This window comes from Stegostoma tigrinum, chromosome 19 (assembly GCF_030684315.1).
Source record: "Stegostoma tigrinum isolate sSteTig4 chromosome 19, sSteTig4.hap1, whole genome shotgun sequence".
NCBI classification, from domain to species: Eukaryota; Metazoa; Chordata; class Chondrichthyes; order Orectolobiformes; family Stegostomatidae; genus Stegostoma; species Stegostoma tigrinum.
In genome coordinates, this window is record NC_081372.1 from 49,828,123 (window position 1) to 49,854,556 (window position 26,434).

Sequence of the window (26,434 nt, forward strand, 5' to 3'; positions counted from 1 at the left end):
CAGGAACAAAAACAAAGTTGCTGGAAAAGCTCTGTAGGTGAGGAGTTCTGAGGAAGGGTCACCAGACCCAAAACGTTAACTCTGTCTTCTCGTCCACAGATGCTGCCAGACCTGCTGAGCTTTGCCAGCAACTTTGATTTTGTTGTTGTTAAACATTTTTTTAAATATTCATGTTGTTTTATTAGAGGTTAGCTTCAAAACACTTGATACAGAGCATACCAGCAGACAAACTGGAATAGATTACATAGGTGGGAGGAACTGCATGTGCTGGGGAATCTGAGATAACAAGGTGTAGAGCTGGATGAACACAGCATGCCAAACAGCATCAGTGGAGCAGAAAAGCTGACTTTTCAGGTCTGGACCCTTCTTCGGGTCTAGGCCTGAAACGTCAGCTTTCCTGCTCGGCCTGCTGTGTTTATCCAGCTCTAAACCTTGTTATCTCTATCATAGATTACATAGGTTTGTTTCCTCTGTACCACACTTTGTAAGGTTGACATATGACTATCATCCCTGCACTCAAATACAAGCAGTCCATTATCTTAAAAGCAGTCAGTAGCAGACGTTTAATGACAGGTTTATTGAAAAACGTGATGAACTTTATTAGAAGAGTGAGAAAAATTCTTTTTCCTTCATGTTTCTCTGACTGTCAAGATGTTGGGTGAGGAGGCCCCCCCAAAAAAAACAAAAAGCTTATTCATCAAAGGAATAGTTCCTTAAATGAACTTCAAACAAAAGTCAATCATCTTAGCAGGAATTCCTCAAAGTCCTAGACCCAGTCATGTTACCAACTGCTTCAATGACTTTCTATTCACCAGAAAAATTGCTTGCTGATTGCATAACGAGCAGCATTATTCAGAACTCCTCAAATAATGGAGCAGTCCATGTTCATCTGTAACAAGATGTGGACAACATACAGGCTTGGGCTGACAAGTGGCACGTGACATTCATGCAAACACAAGGGCAAGACAGAATCTATCCATCACCTGTTGACATCCAATGACATTATCACTGCTGAATCCTCACAATCATATGGGGGGGGTGGGGGGTGTAAACAGACCAGAAACTAAACTAACTACCATGGCAACAAGGGGAGGACTGCGACTACAAATTCTGTATGAGCGATTCACCTCACTTCCCTAAATCCTGCCCATCGTACACAAGGCACAATGACACAATTCAAGACAATGATGGAACACTCCCCACTTGCCTGGAACAGTACAGTTCTAACAACAAGGAGCTTAACGCTACCCAGAACAAAACGACTTGCTTGACTGGCACTCAATCCAGTGCCTTCAAAACTCACTTCCTCTACTGCTGATACGCAATGGTAGCCAAATGTTCCATCTACAAGATGCACTGCAATAACTCGCCAAGATTCCTTCGCTAGTATGTGACTTTAACCACGTGGAAGGAGGAGGGCAACAAATGCTTGGGAAACTACAACCTGCAAGTTTCCCTGCAAGCCCCACACCATCCAATTGTAACGATACTGCCTTTTCTTAAGAGTCATGATGTTGAAATCTTGGAATTCCCTTTCTAACAGTACAGCATTCTCTTGGTATTAGGGATTGAGGTACAGATGCTGGCCCAGACAGAAATGCCCACTTCGTATGAATGAAGTGACCTCAGGAATCAAGCAAGGGACGAGTAAGGCCATGAAAGAGCCTCCTCCAAAAGAATTAAGATCCTGTGGGTGGAACTCTCACTAAGCAACAGTTGCCAGGCAAACAGAGGCCTGCAACTCCTGAACTCACAGTGGCTGTTGCAGGTACTGACACCACCAGCCCCCATTCTGATGCCTCAGGAAGGGGGAAGTCTCAGGGACAGGAAAGCAGGCAACTGGCTCCCCGTGGACATCCCTTCACCTGAAGTTCAGTCCCTTGATCATGTACTGATTACCTCTGACTGAGGGACTAATTGGTGGAAATACATGAGATCAATCATGGCCTACCCCTTCTGAAGTTAACTCTGGAGGTGGTGAGAAGGGGAAGGGTTTGGGTATGCTGCCCATCCTGTCTAAGTCTCCTCCTGCTTCAGTCAACAGAAAATTCTGCTTTGAAAGAAACATCAGTAGAGAAGATGAGATACAAATAATAAGTTTTTTTAAAAAAAAAGCAATTTGTTTGACTTTCAAATCCCTTTTGGCACCATCCTTTTGCATATCGTTTATTTTATTACAATGATTTGTTTCAGTGGTAAATTTGTTTTATTCAGTGTTGTGACCTGCAAGTGGCATGATTTCTTTTCCCTACAAACTGTACTCTATTCAAACTGAGCTGGCGAACAGTCAGAATTAAAATAGATTCAATTTGTATTTCATGGTAGCACCTCCTAATAAATATCCTTCACTCATTCCTTTTCCTACAATTTTAAATTTGAAGATCACAGTTGGAAAAGAAACGCTCAAAACACTCTGCTACTAGGACTAAGTGAGGCACTGATTTCTGGTTTTGCTTACCTTTCCTTAGTGTGAATAGAGGAATGCCTGAGAACATCTTTCTTGTACACACTTGTATAATCACATTCCTCACATTTGTATGGTTTTGTTCCCACGTGATTAAACATGTGCTCCTGTTGCACAAAAGGGTGAGGTTATCACAATTAAATAAATGCACATGAGGAAAAAATAATTGCATCTTATATTCCCTCCCAATTGACTCACTAACATGCAGTCTAACTGTGAATTCACGTTTTTAAATTGTGTCCTTTATCCCAAAAGGATCAGGAAAAAAAAAATGAATGTTGATCCTTTAAGTTGAAGATACCCACATCTATTGCCTAGGGTGTGCAATCATGTTCTAGTGGATATGTAGCTGAGCTGCATCCCAGGTCTGCTACAAACAGCAAGATGCAGCTGACAATGGAGCTGCTGGATCAGATTTGCTCTCCTTGCATTATTATCTTTGAGATGCATTTATTTTTAAAGGAAGGTGCACCCTCTAGTATTTTGTTGCATCAGCTCAAGTGATCTTGGGCAAAATGCCTCCCAGGATTCAGGGTGGATAGCAAAGTGTCCAAGTCTAATACTATCCTAGAGATGGTATTCTCTCTCTGTCAGCCATGACAGCACATCCTAGACTCAAGTTTCCTACTGCAAGTAGTACTATGATAAGCAAGTGTCAGTCATTCTGGCTACCTGACTAGTTCAACTCGGTTGCAATTGTCAACAGTTAGGGTGCTGGGAACGTCAGTTCAGTTTACCGTCTCGATATCTCAGCTTTTATCCTGCCATCTGACCTTCAGAAGCTAAGATTAAGTCCTCAGTTGTAGCAAGGAACCCTCGAGTCTTGGTCAAGGGCTCATCTTTGAGAGGAAAGGTTCCTGCGCTACAAATGGCCATGTCAGTAACTGTGACGTGGTGGCCCATCAAGGACACATTCCATGAGCTCGGCCACGGTTAGTCATCCATGAGGGCATTACTGTTCATGGATACATCAGACTGCAATCTGGGAGCGGACCAGGGTCAATCCTACAGGACAACTGCAGTCAGAGGAATTGTTTAGCATCATCCAGGCAGCTGCAAGGACAGTGGTCAGGGGTCTGGTCAGTCATAATTAATCAGAGGGCAAGACAGCAGTCAATCTTGGAGGTCTATACATTTGTGAGGTGGTTTAATGGGAGGATGGGGTGGAGAACAGTGGATACATTAGTGTGGTAGGAGTTTTGTGGGGTGTGGGGCGCTGTGGTGGTGGTGGTGGAGAGAATGCAGTGAAGCCAGAGAACAATTTGAGTTGTGACTAAGTTAGGCGATAGAGGTGGGGAGGTAGTACTGGGTGTAGAAGGTCAAGGTTTAGGGCGTAAAGCAGTACAGAAATCAAGAAGGGCATGGAAGGCTGTGGGATGGCTGGCATTCTCAGAGACAACCACCTTGGCCTTCACAGGAAGAACATACAGGGCTACATTGGGCATTCAGGTGGTAAGGAGTGACGTATGGGGCAGAATTCACGGTAGGTGCCTACATAGAACATTACAGCGCAGTACAGGTCCTTCAGCTCTCGATGTTGCGCCGACCTGTGAAACCAGTCTGAAGCCCATCTAACCTACACTCTTACATTATCATCTATATGTTTATTCAATGGCCATTTGAATGCCTTTAAAGTTGGCGAGTTTACTACTGTTGCAGGGAGGGCATGCCACGTCCTTACTACTCATAGTAAAGAACCTACCTCTGACATCGGTCCTATATCTATCACCCCTCAATTTAAAGCTATATCCCCTCGTGCTAGCCATCTCCATCAGAGGAAAAAGGCTCTCACTGTCCAGCCTATCTAATCATCTTGTATGTCTCTCTTAAGTCACCTCTTAACCTTCTTCTCTCTAATGAAAACAGCCTCAAGTCCCTCAGCCTTTCCTCATAAGACCTTCCCTCCATACCAGACAACATCCTGGTAAATCTCCTCTGCACACTTTCCAAAGCTTCCACATCCTTCCTACATGGGGACAAAATTGCTGGAAGAAGCTATCTAGGCAGACCAAGGTAAAGGTGTATATGGATGTTCTGGGGATGGGTGGCTGATGACCAGGCAGCATTCGGTGCCGAACGTGTCCACTGCAAGCTGCATTCCCTGCCATGACTTGCTGTTGCTTCTAGCAAATGGCAATATGAAATGCCCAAGACAGCATCCTGGATGGGCAGAGTCAGTGTCGGTTTGACATGCAAAAGAACAAAGCTTCATCTCTGCTGGAGGGAAGGCCATCAAAATCAAACGCATCATTTATTTGTAGAATACTGCTACATTCTACTTGCAATCCTATCATTGCAGATGTAAACTGCAAGCAGTATACTAAGTTTTTGGACCCCAAATACTTATCAATAGTGATGACCACAACATCATTTGTCCTTGCAAGTTGGACATAACTCAGTGAAGAAGTTACTGCCAACTTTAAAACAGCAGTTACAACCACACCATTCTACTGCCACTTCCAAGGGTGTTACTGGGCACACCGCAAATTTATTTTCAATGCAAGTTCTTCACTGTCTTTGTAGAATCATAGATATATCCATGTTTTGAACATTAACAGACCAAAAATGTCAAAACATGTGTAATCTACTGATATTAACACAAAGTAAAACTGAGAATAAGAAGAATGTGTGAGCAATATAAACATTTTTCACCATGCTTGCTGATCCACTCACTATATTGTCCAGTTATTCTTTAAAGGTTAAACCGGAGAAGTACAGCAAGGTTACAGAGCCAGCACATGACATGTTAGACAATGTTTTAATATTTTGTTTTATAGTCTTGGCTACCAAATTGATAGAAGAGTTAAAAACATGTCACAGAAAGATGTATTGAAGAACAAATGAACCAAAGGATTTAACTGGAAAAAAATTTGGGGAGAAAAGACAAGTAATAGTCAAATTTTGGTTTGCTTGACTCTTGACTTATTTTCTTAACCCTAACAGAAGTGAAGATACCACAGTTTAAGAAAGAGGTATCACTGACCTTCAGAGATGACCAGCGCTTGCACCGATAGCTGCACTGCATGCACTTGAAACGTTCCGGATCATTCCCCTCATGCGAGTCAATATGAAATCTTAAATCTTCTTGCGTCAAGAAACGGGAGCCACAGATTCGACAGTGGTGAGGCCTCATCAGGGGCTTGCTGGATCTATAGTAATTGTACCTTTGGACACATACCAGTTGAGTCAGATTTTAAAGAATTTTCTAAACTTATTTATTAAGCATAATTATTCATTTGGCACCAATCTGCAAAAATAGATAAGAAAATTTTACATTCAATGCTGCATTTTGCACATTTCAACATGACTATAGAAACTGCAACACTGAAAACTCCAAAACTGGAAATTAAATAGTGAGACTAGAATGTAGTGGAGAAGGGAAGCAAATTAAGGAAATCTGTCAGTCAAAAATGCCAGCCTTTACCAATAAGATCATTAAATTAACAGTGTTGAGGAATCTTTGGGTAATGGAGAGAAGAGTAGCTTCACCCATACTAGTTTGTAGAAGTGTGCTCACGTTAAACGTGAACAAGGGGGAAGCCGCCATAAAATGTCATAAAGGAGTACCGAGATGGAAGGAATCTCCTGTCATGGCTTTTACAAAGTTCTTCGCCAGTCTGAAGGAAAGGGACATTGCTGGGACAATTAAAAGCGAAAGAACTGCAGATGCTGTAAATCAGGAACAAAAAGTTGCTGGAAGAGCTCAGCAGGTTTGGCAGCATCTATGAAGGGGGAAAAAGAAAGAGAGGTAATGTTTCGGAGGAAGGGTCATAACCGGACCTGAAATGTTAACTGTGTTGTTGTCATTGTCGTTGGGACAATTGTTTGGTAGCAGAACTTCCCTCCCCAGTATGAAACAGACATGTTACACCTCTCCGATGCATTACATTTCAACTGTTGCCTTTGTTGATTTAGCAGGTTTTAAAAACACTAGAATGTTTTTTTAAGGGAGGGTGGCTTGCCAGGGTCTATTGTCATCGAACTCAGACATGCCGCATACAGTACTTGCGGAAAGATGATCACTTATCTGGTATTACTGAGCCTCATTCAAATTCATAGCATGACAGATACTGATATAAAAGTGCAGGTATTGATACCAAGTAGCATCAACAAATTCCATTTGTCTGGGTAAGATGCTGTTATGGAGGCATATTTTAAAAAAAACAAGTTTAAACATCAGCTTAACAACTTGAGCAATCAACTAGGTTACCTGCGCCCCAAATAGCCTCTGTACTTCCTCCTGCCAAACCTCTTGGGTGGGCGACCACGTCGCCTCGAATGCTTGTAAGATATCTCATTGGTATTTGATGATGGGTCTTTGTTCTCAGAGTCTGATTGGCTAATCCCTGACTCAGCTACTATCTCATTGCCTGCTGAGACATCCCCATTCTCTTGTGCAGTTGAACTAGCTGCTTCAGAGCTCTGGAGGTCCATTGGGTTCGACTGGGACGTGACAAATGCTTCGACCTCTGCTCCTGTTTCATGACGAGACAACGGGTTGAGATATTAATAAATCTGTGCTTAAAACTAAAAAAAAATTAAAGTGGTAGATTTTGGGCAGGAAAACTTAAAATATTTAGCATCTATAGAGAGAAAAACAGAAGACCAAAACGTTAATGCTTCAAATCTGTGGCCTTTCAAAGTTTAGACCTGACATTTGAAACACTTGCATTCTCCCCAAGAGTATTTCCAATATTTTGTTTATATTTCAGCACCTCGTTTCCAGCACCAGCAATAATTTACTTTTGGTTATTTTGAGGAGGCCCTTTAAAGGTAGGAACAGATGTCACAAGAAAGGAAAGCTTCAGAAGAGATTGGCAAGACATAAGGTACAATAGCTGAAGGCTGTATTATCAACAAAGCAGCTGAGTAAAGAAAACTGATGCATGAACCAGAGTTAGACAGCCTGGGAAATAATACTACATGGGTTTATACAAGGGTGATTAAAAAAGGGACAAGCATTTTATAATCATCGTACTACCAGCCATTCAAGCTTTGTAAAACACAACTGGGGGGAGAACAAGCAAGTATAAAACTTGACACAGCAACAGAGTGAGAATTGTAGAGGGAAATCAGAAGACTACATGAAGAGCACTGAATGGATGTGCTAGCCAAGGTTCAATACTAGCACCTGTCAGAGGGAAGACGATGGGTTCAAACCTCACTTCAAAGACTTAAGCTGACACTCTTTGTAATTCAAACTTATGTGGAGAATACTGCAGGCAGGATTGTATACTATGCAGTACAGATCTCATTAATCAGTGATCGCGAAATTGATTCTTCCCTTTAATGAATGTACTAGAACTGTGCAAAGAGATAGCACACAAGTTCTACTGAGTCCTGGCCAATATTTTGCATTAAAATCAACATGCTATTAACAGTGCAACTGATCAGCAACATTTCATTGTCTGTGAAGCACTTGAGATGTCATAAAGATGCTTAGATAAATGCACATTTAATCTAATCTAGTTTTACATTTATGGCTTTGTTTGGCTCTAGTATGTTTCAAAGGCAACACTGGGTCAAATATAGATAGTATCTATAAATGGATTAGGTGTAGAGCTTGAATCACAGCAAGAATCAAACACAAAACTAAGGCTGCACATCACTGGGTTACCAATGAGAAAGTGCAATGGGGAATGGTATAAGGTGTGGTGTACAAGACTAAAATGTGAAGCCTTTAAACAGCAGAAACTGATCAGGATGATTCTGCAGTTGATGCTGTAAGTTGGTGAAATGTTTGGATTGCGCATGATTTGGTGCCTTTACAACCGTAGCACTCCAGTTTAGCCTTAATCCTCTTCAAAGTAATTGATGTTACCACTTCTTAAGCTCACGTTACTCTTTTCTAACTTCATGCTTGAAGGTCTCCAACAGGTTCAATCCTGACAGACCTTTGAAATGGCCCTAATGGAAAATTACAATTACCTTGTAATCTTCCTTGAAGTTGTTAACAGTGAACAATCACTCTTCAATCAACTGATCACAGCTTCTGACATCGTGGGCCATCACCCCCAACTCCTCTGCTCCATTGTCCATAATTGGGATTCTGTTCACCTCCTTCATACTTACCCAGTCCACTTAGAGAGAATCTTCCCTTCCAATTTCCAAAATCTACTACATCTGAGGTCTGTCCTTAACCACACATTTATTTCTCATTTATGTACTGCCCTTTAAAAATCTCACAGTTCCATTTGATTGCTGAAGACCCAAAATTCTACTCCAACATCATTTCTCTCAACGCCATAATCGTCTACACTGCCAATCAGTAATATGTGACAATGCTATCATTTTAAAAAGGTTATTTTAAAAGTTTTTTTGAAGAGAGGTTATAAAAGCAGAGCTACCAAACTGGCTACTGAAGACAGCTTACGCAAACAAGTTAAAATGCCTTAAAGTTTTCTCAAACAAAGAGTTGAACAATGGAAGTAGCTTGACTGGGAGTGGCCAGCTCTCAGATCAGGTTCTCTCTTTTTTTTAAAAAAAGAAAAGCTGTCACAGTCAGAAGCTCTGTTGTTTGGGTTCTCAGAAGAGTCGGAAGCTTCAGAAAATTAATCCCACCTGCTGCTTTCTCTGAAATCTCTCCGGATATTGTTTCTTCCTGGAGTAAGAATCTGTTTGAATTTGTCTATTTGTCAAGTGGTGTGTTTATGGGGTATTACTAAATTGGAACAATTAATTAGTAACAGGTACTGTATCTATTATTTAGTTAAGTTTTCCAATAGTTAAGCTATTCTCAATTGCTTTTTGTTTCTATTTTAACACTGGTATTTAAATATAGATAGTGTTTTGCTTAACATCGAGTCGTTGAATCAGTCATATCACATCTGGAACATGCACTTCACATCTACCATTAAAAATAAGAACATGTTAGGGTTTGACCTGCCATTAACACATTTTGAGGGGCTTTGGTCTGGTCCATAACAAAATCAGAGAGCTGACGATAACCTGAGTAACACATCTGATCCTGATCTGAGCATCCAGCAATAAAGACTCTGTACTTTGTAATAACCACTTATCCCTGCTACTCCCTCAACCAGTTCGCTTTCACACAGTCATAATTCACTTTCCATTTTGCACCCTCCATTAATTTGAACTCATTCTGCCACTTATATCTTCAGAACACGGACACAGGCCCCAACCTTCAGTTATCCTTACCTGGTCTGGCCTACACAACTCCAGACCCACAACGTAGTTGACTCCTAACTGCCCTCTAAGCAATTGAACGTGAGAAATAAGTGCTAGACTGGCGAGTGATGTCAACATCCCATGAATTAGTTCAAAAAAAAAACAAATTTTACCATCAATCCCAGGCACTGCCTCTGTCCGTAAAACTTTGCGAGGTCTCCCAGGTCTTCTCCGAGGCCGATCACTGGTCGAAGTAGTGACGTTGCGATTGTAGTTTGGCTGCCTTCCTCGAGTCTCATCTTCTGCTGGGTTATAATCACTATCAGCTAAAAGGAACACATGAACATTTAACTGACATCCTTTCATGGTTCTTCCTGACAAAATTGAGAATTTCATATTCCTCACATTGAAATACAATTGCCATACCTTTGCCAACTAAGTGAACCTTTCCATATCCTTTGCAGCTTCCTTATAGTGTTCATGATTTGACTTTCTTACCTTTGTGTCATCAGCAAATTTTAACAACCATACGATTAGTTCATTCATCCATGTAATTTGTATATGCTGTAAAATGTTGAGGCCCTGACACTGATCCCAATGGCACACTTGTTACAGCCTGCCAATCTAATGAGGTCCTGTGATCACTTTTAGCTGGTCCATTTTTTATTTGTGCCAACATGTTACACCTTACATGAGCTTTCAGTGACTTTGATATGGCTCCTTACCAAGTGTCTTCTAGAAATCTGAGCACAAAGTATTCATTGGTTTTCTTTTATCTACAATATTACTTCTTCAAAAAAGGTTTTAAATATGATTTCCCTTTCTTATAACCATACTGACTGTGCTCAATGGCTGTGAATTTCTCCCCCACATTCATTGCTAAGAACGTCTTTAATGATAGGAAATAACTACGATAAAATGTTAAGCTAACTGGCCTGTAGTTTTGTAGTCAGAAGACATTATCCTCAGGTATGTGACCACATTCTGGAATAAAGTCTCCGGGCGACATTCATCTTCTCCTGTCAGTGCCTGCAATTAAGTCTTCAACTCAAACTCTGAACGGAAGCTAATCGAATGTATCTGCTCTGGATCACACTTGCAGCTATGGTATATCACTATTCTGTCTTCCTTAAGGAGTTCTAATTACTTTATTCTGTCAATTGTTTCTTCTCCTTTTCTACATATTTTGTTAACTTTAACATCAGCTCCTGTCCTATTTTGAATCTTAGCTATTGGGTGAGTATATGATAACTAGTTAACTTTTCCTGTAGTAGAGAAAAAACTAATTCCAAGAGGGTGAAAATATAGGAAGTGCAAAGTAAAAAGAGCATTTCCTTCCTCTCCTCAACCAACTCTCAGTACTGTCTGCAACTTCAAACAGAGTGCAAAGTCACACTCTGGTTCCTCTATTCATATGTTCAGAAACAGAAATGTACTCAGTCCCAGGTATAGAAAGATAGTTTAAGCTGGATTATTTAAAACAACTTCACCTGCTTTCAAGCAGAGAGACACTGTCTATCCCTGCTTAAACATTGATAAAATTTAGACTTTAATCAGTAAGTTACAATTGAACATTAAATACTAAGTATAAACAAAATTAAACTTTTTTTAGGAAGGGATTAAGAACACATCCGCCAAACTCTCAGTACTCTGTTCAAAGAAATTATTTTCTAGAACAGACCAGTCAACTTATCAGATTGAAGGTGCAAAGCAGCAAAACGTTCTTAAAACTGATTAAGTGATGCTTTTGCTTTCAATCAGTGGATCACAAAAATAAAGTTTTTGCTATGCACTGAAAATTTATTTTGCAGGAGAGAAAATGCTCAACAGGTCCAGCAACATCATTAGAGAGAAAGACAGTTAACATTTCAAGACTATGACCTTTTATCAAAACAGGAAAAAGTTAGAATTAAAGGATCTAGAATGTTATTCTATTTCTCTATTCACAGATGTTGACAGACCTGAAATTTACAACACGTTTTTATTTCAGATTTCCAGTATCTGCAGTATTTTACTTTTGTACATACTACAAGACTCCATGCTTCATCAATGTCACATTGGGGAAGTGTAACCTGCAAAAAAATTTAATCAACTTTCAAAACTTGTCCACCTAGTCTGTCATGTGGAACCCAAATATCTCAGCACACAAATTCAGATCAATGCATGTACTAACTTCAGAGAGGAACCAATTTGAACAAACCAGCAATTTGCAAAATCACTCCCTCCCACTATAGTACCATGCCGACTCCTAACCACACACTGCTTGTCAGTTGTTTCTAAGGAGTTCACAAGATCCAAAACATCAGTGTGGAACTTCTCTAATTGCAACATTGAACATAACTGCAACAATTTTACAATCCTGAATAGTTCACCTACACTGATTGTTATGGGCCTCATTTACTACTGCTTGTCTCAGTATGATGGAGTGACAGATGTGATTTTTTTAAAAAAAAACAAGAAGCAAATTACTGCAGATGCTGGAATCTGTACTTGAGAGAAAAAGTGCTGGAAATCACAGCAAGTCATGCAACAACCATGGAGAGAAAGCAAGCTAACGTTTCCAGTCTAGATGATGCTTAATCAGAACAGCTGTGAAGTGTGGAGGGGACAATATTTGTGCAACGTGTGGGGGCAGGAGGTGTAGGGGAGAAGGTGGTGACAGTGGCAGATTAAGCGACTGACAGAATCATGTTGTTTCAGAGACAGTAGGAACTGCAGATGCTGGAGAATGAGATAACAAGGTGTAATCATTTCTAAAGGGTCTAGGGACTAGGCCCGAAACGTCAGCTTTCCTACTCCTCTGATGTTGCATCCAGCTCTACACTTTGTTATAACAGAACAATGGTATGTCCAACTGCCAAACTGGAAAGAACAGATGGTCCCACTGGAGTGAGGAGAGAGAAAAGAGGACATGGTGACAGAGGATGCAACAAGTAAAGCTAAAAGAAAGGGAAGAAATGAGTGAGTTCACAAACTGAAAAATTGAGTTTAATATTAGGTCCAGAAGATTGTAAAGTGCCAAGTATGAAGAGGAGATATTATTCCTCCAGTCTGCTAACTTTTTAAACAGTAACCCTTTTGAACTAAGACAATTGGCAAAAGCAAAAGGAAATTGCGTTTTAACCTCAACACAATGGATTATTACTGTGCAAATAAGTGCAAAAACGAAAAGTGAAACAGTACCAAGAGAGGACACATTACTTTCAAATTATCCAGTGAGCATGGAACCGGACCCAAAACTCAATAGACTAAAGAACTTATTGCAAAAATTAAAGGAATTCAAATGGATTCTTTATCTAGAGGGACTAAAATCACAAGCCTGTAATATAGCAAAGGAGTTACACTACATTCAAACCTGCAGGGAGATTAGCTTTTTTTTTTGGGCTTCAAACAGGGAGGATTCCAGCAAATTGAGATATAACCAGATGTCAACTCCTTTTGCTGTGCTATGGCTTCCTTCTTTCAATTGCTGACTGTTGCACCATCTCCTTCCTGAAGCATTACACTTAAGCAAGTGTCTGCTCCCAAACTTCAGGATTCATTACCTTCTCTGTCATCAATCGCTCCAGCATCCACAATGTCATCATCTTCTTCATCTTGCTCTTGCTCCCGAGTCTTATTTTCCTCCGGTCTTGGTGACGTACTCTGCTTCCTTGGCCGGCCCCTGCCTCTCTTTTTAGACAGAAAGCCACCTAAGAGATGGCATGGAAGTGCAAATAGAATTTTAGTTTTAACTCCCCATGCAACAAGCTCTATTCAACTATATCTGTAACAAATTACAGAAATATATTTTCTCTACAAGAGATTTTAAAATGGACTTTTGCATTCGTCTAGATAAAATCAGATTTGCCTATCTTGTAGCTGTATGAAAAGGACTGTTGAGGTAAACAAAATCCAAAACAAAAGGAATACACATTTTAATTTAAAAATGTATTTGTATTTCTCTTAAGTCTTTGATTTACTTGTTGAAACAACACTGGATGACACAGGGTTTGCTTACTGAAGAGTTCTAGGCTCTTTTTAAAAAGTCAAGCTATTTATCCATAATGCTCCAACAAAACCCATACAACAGTGCTATCCAGGTCCACACTTACAAGTTGAGCACTCAATTCCAGATGCATTATATTCAGAAACTACTGATTGGAGGATAGGGAATGCAATATAGAAAGGGGATGCAGGAGAAAAACAACTACATATAGCTTTGGTAAACAGATTTGAGTGACAAGGGCAGAAGTCACACAGCACATGCAAAAGTCCAACATGTTCATTGGAAATCACAAGCTTTCAAAGTGCTGCTCGTTCCTCAACTTGAGTGCCAGCTGATGAAGGAACAGCGGTGTGAAAGCTTGTAATTTCAAATAAACCTGTTGGACGATGACCTGATGTCATGTGACTTCTGACATCATCCATTCCAATCCAACACCAGCACCTCTACATCATAGTCTGGAGGGAGCCTCTTTTTGCCGCTCTGTTGAACAGATATTCAGTTTGGATGAGCAGGAATTTTCTTTAATTAGAAGGACCAAAAGTAATCAAACTTCACTCCCTAGTCACTGACACTAGCACATCTCCTGCCCAAAGCTGAGCTTGCTTTCAGATTACTCCAAAAAGGGGAGATTTACCATCATATTCTACATTACCAAAACCACTTCCTTTCGCTTCCGTAATATCACCAATCTCTACCTTTGCTTCAATTCATCTGATGCTGAAACCCTCTTCTCTACCATCATTACAGCCACTGCTCTCCCACAAAAAATTAGCTTCTCAAACCTCTTCCTGCCCATATCCAGATTCGCACCAAATCCCATTCACCGAGCACCCATGACCTACGTTGTCTGCAAGTCTGGCATTTTACAATTCTCATCTTTGCAAATCGCTCCACAAACTTCCCTCATTCAATCCAATATCTCAGTACTCCTTCAACTTTTTATTGTGCATCCTAATTTTCATTGTTCCCTCCCTTGATTTTTCTGATGGTCTTACATCATTACTTAAAAAAAAAACACACCTCTCTAGAATAGCTTTTCATGGTAATATTTCTAAGACTCTTCATTGCCAAATATCTTTTGTTTACCTCAATAGTCCTTTTCATACAGCAAGATGAATGCTGATAATGCTTCCTTGATGTTCTTACTATACTAAAGGCACTATATAAAATTAAAGTTGCTCTTCAGGAGATTATGGGATTGTCCCATCACTCACTAACGTAGAGCAACATGGATTCCCAACTTCAGTGACTTTCCACAATCTGGTACACACTTGGCATAGCAGGATCATGCAGGGGCCAAAGTTAAGGGTAGCCAGGTAAACAAAGACTTCACAGCAGATTTATAGATTTGAACAATCGATTAGAAACAGACTGCTGTTTGAAAGCTTGGCTTGACACCCAGAAGCAGCAAGGATATAAATTTGCCTTCAGCAAACTGATGTTAACATGATTGCAAAACACTAAAAATCTGAAACAAACACAGAATGCTGGAGAAACTCAGCCAGTCTAGCAGTATCTCTGGATACAGCGAAGCAGAGTTAACATCAAGTCCAGTAGGACTCATCTTCAGACTCAGTTTCTCTCTCCAGAGGCAGCCAGCCCTGCAGAGCTTCTCCAGCATTTTTCATACTAGTTTGCTGACATAGGGTTGTGTGACCTGACAGCTGTTTCATCTTTAATATCTAACACAGATGCTCATTGACTGTTCTATGATTAAATAGTACGATATCTGGCATAAACAGATGTTAGCGAACACCACAGGATGGGAAGGGAAAAGAAGTTTTAAAATACTGTTTTTATAGGTAAAAAACTGGTGGAAATACCAACATTTCTTAAATTTACAGAGTAAGTTAATACTGAACAACAAATGAAGATAATGATATTGGATTGATAATTACCAATGTTGAGATGTCGATCCTTCATATGATTGATCAGATTGTCCTTTGAGATGCTTTTATACGGACACATCTTGCATTTGAACTGTTGCACTACCACCACCTCCATCATATCCTCCAGATTAGACAAGTCGTGCTGCTCAAGGTGGTCAGTACAGGTAGATGTTGGGCCTTCTCCCAACCCATCACCTGACAGATTAGAAAGCCTAGAGCTGGACATCTGAGAGTTGGACATTTGGGAATCAATAGGACCACCTAAAAATATGTATTAGACGGTCAGAGTCGGGGTAGCTCGTACTAAAAAAACTGTAGAAATAAAATCACAGCAACAAGTGATCTAACTATATTTTATTTCTAGACCCAGAGATATAGCAAACAATGAACTGAGAAGGAACATCAATATTCAATACAATGCTGTAGACTATGACAAAAAAGCTCTAGCAGATGGTAACAAATTGAACTGTCACTTAACGATTTGCAAACCTAGAGAAATTTGAACATTAGTCCAATTAACACATATTATAAAAACAGTGAAGCCAAGTGTACAATGATCTGATGAAAATTTGAAATTACTATCTAACACAAATGAAAAATACCAATTAGATTTGTGGAAAACTGATGCACGCTTTTAAATTTAATAAAAGTATATTCCAGCAGAGTAAAATTCTCACCGTCATCAGGGTATGGCAACACAAGGTACTGTGTGACTTCAGCACCTTCATCTCCTGCACTTGTTACTGCGATACAACCTGGGCAAAGTACAAATCACAGTTAATAACACAATGCAGCTTATACATTTAAAATGTGAGATATTCAATAAAGAAACATGAGAAAATGCAGAAAACATCTTAAAGATGTTTAAATACCTTAAATAAATTAGCACTTTCAGTATAATCTTGCAAATTTGATGACAACCAAGACATTATCCAATAACCAGAACATTATGGTGTCTTTTCCTGGTTTTAATAAAACATTTTATTTTCTTTTAATGAGGAAATAAAGTGAGAATGAACCAATCAACACATTCACTCATCTTTAACCAAGCATTCCTACTTAACAGGCTTCAACTGTATCAAGGCCCCTTTTATGGGTCAATAATCAATTTACACGGAAATGCCTAATAAGTGCTATCTATATTTGTGAGATAAATAATCACCAGGAATGACCTCCATTGGGAGCGCTGCAAAGGCACTCACTCTGCATAATGTCTGGTCCAATCGTAGATTCTATAATTTTATCTATAGCTGATCCAAGATCTGAGGATGTAGAAGCAGTTGAGTCGGACACTATCATGGTACCATCTGGTGCCACACTGGAATGGACCAGTACTTGGGCAGATTCAGACACCATGATAGACTGTGTAACTGTAGAGACACTGGACACAATGGTGGACTGAGCAACCGAAGAGGAATCTGGAAGGTGTGGGATGGTTCTGACATCTGTGCTGGAACTAGTTTCTGGAGCTACTTCCTGGAATACCAAAACAAAAGTAAAAATACTTGTTAATAGGGTTTTGAGCACATTTCCAGTTCATTGTAGCCTAAGATAATTCAAAAAAGCACATGGGATCATTGATTGAGCAATATTTCCCCTGGTTATCTACACAATGAAACAAAGAAACTAGAATAAGCATAGGATATCTGGTCCACTGAGCCTGCTCCAATATTCTATACTACCATGCTGATCCACTATCTTAACACAATACACCCTTGCTCTCTCTTCATATTTCTCTACACCTTTAGTGGCAAAAAAATATCTATCTATTTCAGAAAAATATTCAATGACTTGGCCTCTATCATCTTTAGTGGTAGAAAATTCTACAGGGTCACCAACCCGAGTGTAGATTTTATATTTCATCTCAGTCCCTATTCCTTAGACCATGACCTACCTCCTCTTCCAGGCTCTTCCAGCCTGTATAGCTCAGTCACAATTTCATACCTGTCAATGAGATCCGTTCTCATTCGTCTTAACTCCAGTGAATGCAGTCATTGTTATTAAAGTGAAAAATCATGGTTTAACCCAAATTTTTACTTGTTATCATATTGTTGTGAGATTCACTGAAATAACAGGCTTTTAAAAAAAATTCACTGATGTTGGTGTCACTAGCCAGCATTTACTGTCCTCCCCTGACTGCCTCAAGAAAATTAACAACTTTGCTCTGGGTGAGAATCTGGAAGCAGATGTAGGTCAGTCCAGGTATGAACAATAAATCTCTTTTGATAGGTAAAGAAATTTGATGAACTAGATGCATTTTTAGAACAACCAACAGCAGTTACATTAAACTGAAATTTCACCATCTGGTGTAGGATTTAAACTCATGCGCCAACATCACTAACTGAATTCTGGATTACTCAATGTATCTATGCCACCCATACCATGTTCACGTGATTAAAACAAATTAGCACTGGATATTCCTGCAAGTTCAGCAAGTGGTTTGGTCTTCAAATTTCCATTTTAAAATAAGGGGCTAAAAATTAAAACAGTCCAAATGAATTACCATGGAGTTGTGAATAACCTTATCATGGACCCATTAGACAACAGTAAACCAGTCATGTTGAACGGCAAGAACTAACACTAAACAAACATGCTGAGCTCCACACTTGGAATTTACAGTTGCCTTTGATGGATGCCCAACTCATGCATTTATGCCAGGCTTATGAGATGATTTCAAGTTAGTCTAATGACATACAAAATCATGTCTTGAATATCTATCATATTGTCTCAAAGATCAAGTTCCACTTAGGGTGCCATACCATTGATTCTTCAGAGCTCTGACCTACACCAGAATCAACCCCTGAGCCATTGTCAGCCTCAACTGCTACGCCAAGAGTGGTTACTGTGTCACTGCTGTCTGCAGATACCGCCTCAGATGTCTCTGCTGCTATGCCACTCTCAGAGGGTTCTTCCTGCCCCGAGGGAGCAGCATCACTGCTGCTCTGTACTGCATTCTCCTCCAGCTCCATCATGTCAGCAGTCTGTATAAAAAGAAAAAAAAATCTGCAATAAAAGAGCAGTAATGACAGGGACAGTCAGAGGGCTGTTTATTAGGAAATGTGACACTGGTAGTGTCCACAGAATTGAGAATTTTCAATACAAATAAAATTACACCAAAAGGCATAATATTTCTTTATGCTCAAATCTTAAACTGCTGGCAGGTTTGAGAAAACTTCCAGTCCCCCTGGATTTGGATGTTTTCAACTCAGTGGCATAAGGCTAAAATCACAACAGAACAAATTACATAAAGAATATGTAAATGATTTAAATATTAAACCTGGACGAACAAAGCTGGGCCTTTTGAATACATTTTAGTCAGAAGTATCAAAAATTTTATTCTGATTTGTACTGTTATACCCCCTCTCTTTCTCAACATTTTATGTCATTCCAAATATAAAACTTTTCAAAGCATAACGTTTAAAGCTTTCCCTATTGCTCCAAAATGACTGATGGAAGCAACTTTCAAATTATAAGCCATGCACAAGCTTGACAGACTATTTTCTTCTTCAGCCAAACAAATGCTCAAACATTTTCATGACCTCAGGCCATCGCAAGGGATAAAAGAGACAATTAAATAAATTTCATTTTTGACCTGCACTGTTATAAGTTGGAAAAGGTTTTAAAAAAAGTAGTATACAGCCAGGCCCTGAAAAAAAAAAAGCAGTCACTTGCAAATCTGTTAGCAATGTTGGTCCAGGATTAAATACTTGAGGCCAAAAGTGAATTCTCCTCTTCTTTAAAAGTACTGCAATTGCACCTTTTATATTGTTCCTCAAGAACATATAAAGGTCTCTGTTTGTTTGAAAGATGCCACCTCTGACATTGCAGCACTCTCCTGGTACTGGGAAGGACAGTCCAGATTATGGGGGAGTCAGGGAAAACAGATCTACCATTTGTACAATAAGAACCCAAAAAAAGAGGAGAGTGTGCTGGAACTAAAGCAATAGTAGAATATTCTGGAAGCATAGCACATTTTGGTAGCATCTCAAAAAAAATACATTTGGCATGGCAGGGATGTCGTCTTTTTGAGTTATAGTATAAAGGGAGGCTATTAGCATGGGTGGTTGATTAACCAGCTAACAGAAGAGAGTTGGGACAAGGAGGGTATTTTCAGGATGAAGGGTCTAGGCCCGAAACGTCAGCTTTTATGCTCCTGAGATGCTGCTTGGCCTGCTGTGTTCATCCAGCCTCACATTTTATTATCTTGGAATTCTCCAGCATCTGCAGTTCCCATTATCTCTGATACTATTTTCAGGATGGCAACTTTTAACTTGCGGTGTGCCACGGTGATCAAAGCTGGGACCACAAGTTTTACAACATACATTAATTACTTGGATGAGAAAATTGAATGCACTATAGCCAAGTTTGCGAGTGACACAAAAATAGGTGAGAAGGCAAGTAGTAAGATGACACAAAGACACTAAGAGGAATATAAACAGGTTAAGTGAAAGGACAAAAAAAACTCAAAAGACAGAATATAAATGGGAAAAGTGAGGTTATGCTCATTGGCAAGCGGACAAGCTGAATATTATTTAAAATGGTAAGACTGCAGAAATGGATAACACAATGTGGAGCTGGAGGAACACAGCAGGCCAAGCAGCAGAGATGCAGGAAAGCTGTTTGGGTCCTTACCCGAAACGCCAGCTTTCCTGCTCCTCTGATGCTGCCTGGCCTGCGTTCCTCCAGCTCCACATTGTGGCATCTCTGACTCCAGCATCAGCAGTTGTTACTATCTCTGCAGAAAATGGAAGGGGGCTTTCATAATCCTTGTCAGTGAATCATGAAAAGCTAGTATTCAAGCTCAGCATTTAATAGGGAGGGCAAAGGAAAGTTGGCCTTTATTTCAAAAAAGGATGGAGTGCAAAAATAGTGAGATTTGCTAAAAATCATACAAGGCACCAGTCAGACAATGGCTGGAATATTGAGGGGTTTTAGGCCCCTTACTTAAGGAATGATGTACTAGCATTGGAGACAGTCCAGAGAAGCTTCATCAGGCTCAAACCGTGAATGGAGGGACTGTCTTATGAGGAGATGTTGAGTCAATTGGCCTGTCCTCCTTGGAATATAGAAGTGACCTTATTGAAACATAGATTCTTAGGGGCCTCAACAGGCTAGATTGGGATCGTTTGTTTCTCTTGAGAGAACTTCTAGGAACAAACGGTATATCTCAGTATAAGGGGCTGCCCACTACACAGTTGACTAGAGTGTCCCATGCTGACCCGAATCGAGGTTACAGGGCCATTATATATTCAGTCCTGTAAAGAAAAAGTCTAGCCCTTAATAGAAATTGCCAAATTATTAAGTGTTTCCTCCAGAGATGATCTAAAAGGCTTAGAAATACATAGTGAAGGAGTCCAATTTGCTACACAGCTGGCAAATAATTGCAACATCAGAATCTCTTCTACATCCTGTGGAACGGTCACTAGCACTGCTGTCTCTCAGTGCCAGGGATCAGAGTTTAACTCCAACTTTGTCTGTGTGGAGTTTGCACATTCTCCCCACGTCTGTGTGGGTTTCCTCCGGGTGTTCTGGTTTCGTCCCATAGTCTAAAAGGTGTGCAGGCTAGGTGGATTGGCCATGCTAAATTAGCCGTAGTGTCCAGGGATCTTTAGGTGAGGTGTGTTAAATATGGGAAAATGTTGGGTTAAGGGATCGGGTCAGGGTGGGTTGCTCTTCAGTGGGTGTGAACTTGTTGGGCTGAATGGCCCGTTTCCACACTGTAGGGATTCTATGATCCCAACTCACAAGTCTATTCCCTCAATGGTGCACCTCATATTAAGTTTTGGAAATGGATTTAACTGATAACAAACTGCCACCCCACTGTGACACTTGTGTAGATATTGTAAAGATCCAAGAGGGGAAAATGCTGTTGAGACTATTGCAAAGCCTTTTTTTGGGTTGGGAGGGGCAGGGGGGAGAAGAGAAGAAAGAGGAGAAGCAGAATGAAGATGTTGCAGTAGTTTATGCTTAGATGTTGATTAATTACTGTAAAAGAATCAGTTGGTCTCACAAAGGATTAATTATACCTTTACTCCAGTAATAGTTGCTGGGCATGTGCAAAAAAGCTGTATCATATTTACATCAGTGATAATGGGAACTGCAGATGCTGGAGAATCCAAGATTACAAAAAGTGTGAAGCAGGATGAACACAGCAGGCCAAACAGCATCTTAGGAGCACAAAAGCTGATGTTTCGGGCCGAGATCCTTCACTCTGATGAAGGGTCTAGGCCTGAAACATCAGCTTTTGTGCTCCTGAGATGCTGCTTGGCCTGCTGTGTTCATCCAGCTTCACACCTTATCATATTTACATCAGGTCACTTTGAAATGATTCCAGAGACTCTCCTCTCTTTGCATGCCTTACAAATAATTTTGTTCAATTAAGCCTATTGCTGGACTCTCCCAAGAGAGTGTAGACATCATATTTCTGCTGGGATAATGATAAAATGTAACATTTGCAGCCAGTTCTTCATAAGCTGCAGTCATGTCAGAACTTTGCTCTCCCCAAACTCTGGAATCGAAACTCCTTTGGAAATAGATATTGGGCCTTAGGCAGCATGTAGAGCTCACATAATTAAGAATACAGGCAGAACTGGAGGATTGATACCCAAGTAACAACCAGGAGTCGGAACCCTGGATAATCTTTTCCTTTAGTCTCTGGATTGTGAAAAGTTCTTCTTCCCTGCTGTAGCTGATTCAACACAGAGCAGTGACTGAACCCGCAGTTTTCTGTTGTGTAGGCAGTGAAAACATGGCAATGCTTTCAGCAAACAAATAACAGGAATCCCCAAGATAAGTTTCCAAGCAAATACCGACGTGATGACTACTTTTCCCAGCTTCAGCTGTTAAAATTTTATAATAATGCCAAGCGGCAAAGAAAACAATCCACATATGAACTGTAAAGAGTTAAGGGTTGTTTGAAAGCCACATGCAAGTTTGATTTTTTTTACTTAATGGCATCCTTCATTAAATATCAGTTGATTCACAATTTGACCATTGGGTCTTCAGGATGGAATTTACTGCTGACAAATCATCACCACCGCCCCCCCCCCCCCCCCCCACCCTCCACCACCGCTACTTTCAAGGTCAACCCAAATCCAATGTTGTGATTGACACTTTCATTTCACACTTCCTGATTTCCTCCTCCCCTGGCTTGTTACTCATTGAACTCCCATGCCTTTGACAGCTGGCATTGTACATCTTTTACACCTATTGGCACCACATAATTACAAGCAGCTGAATTATCAAAACGAGTATCAAGATCATCTAATTTAATGTAAATATCTGCAGAGCAGAGAAGGGAAAGTAATGTTATTACCTGCTGGTCAGTGATAGGAGGCACTGGCACACCAAATCCAGGTTCTGCCTACAACTCTACAGGTGCAAATGCTAAACTGGACAGGGGGAGGTGGGAGGGAAGGAAACATATCCCCATTGAAAAGTCTAAATGCTTAAAAGGAAAACAAATATTTGAGGAGTGACTGGTTTCTTATTTTGGAAACTTAAATCTCAGTAAACCATACAGCAGTTTTTGCATGCACAAGTTTGTACAGCATGAACCAAATGACCACCGACATCTAACTAAAGCATTCACATCCCATCCCACACAAACTCAGTTGTTGAGTAAATGTGAAATCTTCAGATTTAATTATCAATACGATAGTATGCAAAGTAAACTTACATGTATTTGTGTTTAAGTACTTTGCGGCTCAATATATTCTGCTGCTTATGGTATCAAACGTGCTTCTTTCTACAGTTGCTGTAGGGGTGATTACACAATTCTGCTAAGTTGATAAAAATAACAGGAATTAAAGCTTTGCACATCTTGGAGCATTTTGTCTCCAAAGTAGATTTGTTGTTCATGAGCAAGCACTCAGAAAGCAGACCAAAAAAACACAATGATACAAAATAACTTTTATTTGTCTCTGGAAGCCCAATCAGCCCTGTTATATTTGCGCCAGTTTCAATCAGTCCCATTCCCCTGATCTTGTTTCCAGCTTTTCATATTTAGTCTTTCTGGATTTAACCAATTCTCTTTTGAAAGAATTTACTGATTTGGCCATAAATGAAGTGATCATAAGTGACATCTAAATATTTAATCACTAACATAAATTCAGATCTGACACATACAAGTCAACTGAAAACAAGTAGTAAAAGTTAAGTTCTGAGGAAGGGTCACCGGACCCAAAACATTAACTCTTTTTTCCTTCACTGATGCTGCCAGACCTGCTAGGCTTTTCCAGCAACTTTGTTTTTGTTCCTGATTTACAGCATCCGCAGTTCTTTTGGATTTTAGTAAAAGCTAATAGGCAATTAGCCTCACTTTTGTTGCTATTGCTCTTTTCGTAAAAACACAAAACATTCTCAACCCTTTTGTGCTAGTAGCATTAATATTGTTTGTAACAGAGGAATATACACTATTGCACTCAAAGTTATTGCTTTTGCTATCATTCCCATTCAACAACAAACCTAAGCTTTAACTTCTAAACAGCCACCATAATCCAAACTGTAAACTTAGTAAATAGTAATTAACATGACTATGGGGAGTAGTTCCCATTCATGTTTGAACAGGTTTCCAAAGGTTTCTACAATGTAACCCAGTCATTAAATTTAAGAAAAATACAACTGAAATGATGCTAGACCTCACATACTGTACCTACACCACCTTGGCAAGACAGTGCAATTGCAGGAGGTAATAAGTTCCACTTAACATACAAAGCTCTCTCAGTGATCAGCTGCCACAAAAGGAGCTTCTGGAAGTTTTACCCAAATGGTGACATTCATAGCAGCTGTTCTGCAATATTGTGGTAAAAGCAATGGAATAGGCAGGAACTTTTGATTTTCATTTTGGCCTTGGCACAGCACTACAGACCTGATCAGGAGCACTGTCCATTTCTGTTAATTTTCAGAAAATGCAATCGTACCATCACAACACACCTAGTTGGAATAAGTTAACTTTCTAGCTGTTCTCACAGAACATGAACAATCAGATCAGACTGCACAAACTCAATCCAACTGTAGGTGGTATTTGGCAAAAACTAGTGGATTTCTAATAAATCATATTCAAGAAATCTTCCATCCACCAGCCCCCAAATACATTCTGTTAAGTACTACCCACCTGATAACAAGGGCATATTCAGTCACTAAAGAACATTTACTGAAAAGTCAATGGCCTGTCTGCTGCTTTCAACAACTACCCACAGAAACTATTTATTGACAACTGCTTGCCAATGCCACAAAGCACATGTCAGTAAACAGCAATAGAGCGATGGCTGTTAGTGCTGAAAACTGATCAGAACAGCAGCATTCAAATGACTTGGGTCAGGGCCATCACATTGCACTGCACTGTCAGTCCCCCATCCCCAGCAGCATAACTCCTAACTGTGCATCAGTTATACCCTCTCAGTCACCTCCCTTCACTCTCCCATCAAAAGTACTATTAACCCACCAAACGCCTCATCCAGGATCACCCCCAGTCAGTCAAGTTCCCCTACCACCCCTCCTCCTCCTGCTCCTGCCCCTGCCCCCCCCAACCACTGCCTCCATATCCTCCTCAGCATCCCCTTGACACCATACAACCCCTACTGCCTTGGACAGCTCCAAACCCCAGACTCCCCTCCAGATCCCACACTTGCACTCTCCCCCACCCCCCATATGCCCTACCTAGATCCTTCCTTTCCGCATCGACCACCACTACCACTAATTCACCCCCAACGCCCAAGGGCTACACACTCCCCATCTATCTCCCCAGCCCGGGTCCTCGCCCCAGTCCTTGTGCTGCCCCCCTCACTGCCAGCTCCCTCTCCTTTTCATTTCCATCAGGCACTGAGCCGAGCTCCTATTGAGGGGAATGGTGGGGGGAGGGGGGAGGTGATCCCGGGCCCTCAGGCCCCGCTCGGTCAGGCCGCCTTGGCCTCGCCTCCCATGCCTCGCCCAAAACCTGCCTTCCGAGCGGCCGCCCGTTCCTTACCTTCACTCCGGCGCTGCAGACAGCGTATAATTACAGAGTGCCGGCGCAACGCCGATGGCCACCAGCCACTCACAAATCTACACAAATAAAGACGGCAATCTAGAAAGACGCCATCTCACCTCCCCGGCCGCTACACCCCTTGGGCCTTCTTTTGTATTCATGAGCGCAAGGACCTGCGCTGGCCGCTGGAGCCGGGGGAAGGTCGAAGACGAGGGCTAGTAACGCAAAAAAATCTTAAAGTCAATGATGCGCCCGACCAGTTCGGTTCGTGCGCGGAATTTGAATGGTAAACAGTGGAATCCGAAAGTGAATTGGGCGCACTCATTCTCGTCGTGTGCGGATGTGGACGGATTTTGTTAGTGAAGTGGTCGCGGAGTGAAAAAACACCGACGTTCGGTGCGTGTGGCGTCATGCGCGTCATGCACGCTTGACGTCATAGGGATTGCCCAAGGTTCTCTGATTTAGAAGTTGACACTGCTCTGATGGGAGGGTCTTAATGTCTTCAAATACTCACCTTTGTGATGATAAGGTCCTGATGTGTTTGTAGTTTTCTGTACGTCAACCTAGGTAATACGTGCTACAAAATGTCAGGTTCATTTTAGGTCCAATATCTGCAAGTTTATCAACAACTACCCATGTATAATAATATAACTTATAAGAGTTAAGTATGCAGTTAGTTAATGATTATTTATAAATAATAAGTTCAGATGTTAAGATGCATGCCTGGGACAGTTGAAAATTGTAGCCAGGCCATCTGGTTTAGAGGAGGAACACCATTACATCACCACAAGACCCTCTAACACATGTTAAATTACGCATTCCTAACAAATTGGATTTGAGCTTACATCTCCTGGCCTTGAGGTAGGGACAGTACAATTGCATCACCCCTGCAGGACTAACAGACTCGGTTTAGATGTTTTCCACATCAGCCTGTTCAGAGATGCTATTACACACTTCTGGAGCAGGTAGGACTTGAACCCATGCTCCTGGCTCAGAGG

At 40.7% G+C, this 26,434-nt stretch overlaps 1 protein-coding gene across 1 annotated transcript in view; it reads right to left on the bottom strand.

Moving 5' to 3' along the window:
* The window catches only part of LOC125461541 (zinc finger protein 335), a 112,116-nt gene that overhangs the window by 46,717 nt on the left and 38,965 nt on the right, over window positions 1–26,434 (bottom strand). The window contains exons 16-25 of the mRNA XM_059652649.1: window positions 25,556–25,651; window positions 18,229–18,450; window positions 16,672–16,945; window positions 16,147–16,224; window positions 15,479–15,730; window positions 13,138–13,284; window positions 9,766–9,918; window positions 6,675–6,939; window positions 5,448–5,628; window positions 2,459–2,571 (exon numbers count right to left, since the gene is read on the bottom strand). Coding sequence (XP_059508632.1) covers window positions 2,459–2,571; window positions 5,448–5,628; window positions 6,675–6,939; window positions 9,766–9,918; window positions 13,138–13,284; window positions 15,479–15,730; window positions 16,147–16,224; window positions 16,672–16,945; window positions 18,229–18,450; window positions 25,556–25,651 — 1,781 coding nt within the window. The remainder of the gene's footprint in view (window positions 1–2,458; window positions 2,572–5,447; window positions 5,629–6,674; window positions 6,940–9,765; window positions 9,919–13,137; window positions 13,285–15,478; window positions 15,731–16,146; window positions 16,225–16,671; window positions 16,946–18,228; window positions 18,451–25,555; window positions 25,652–26,434) is intronic.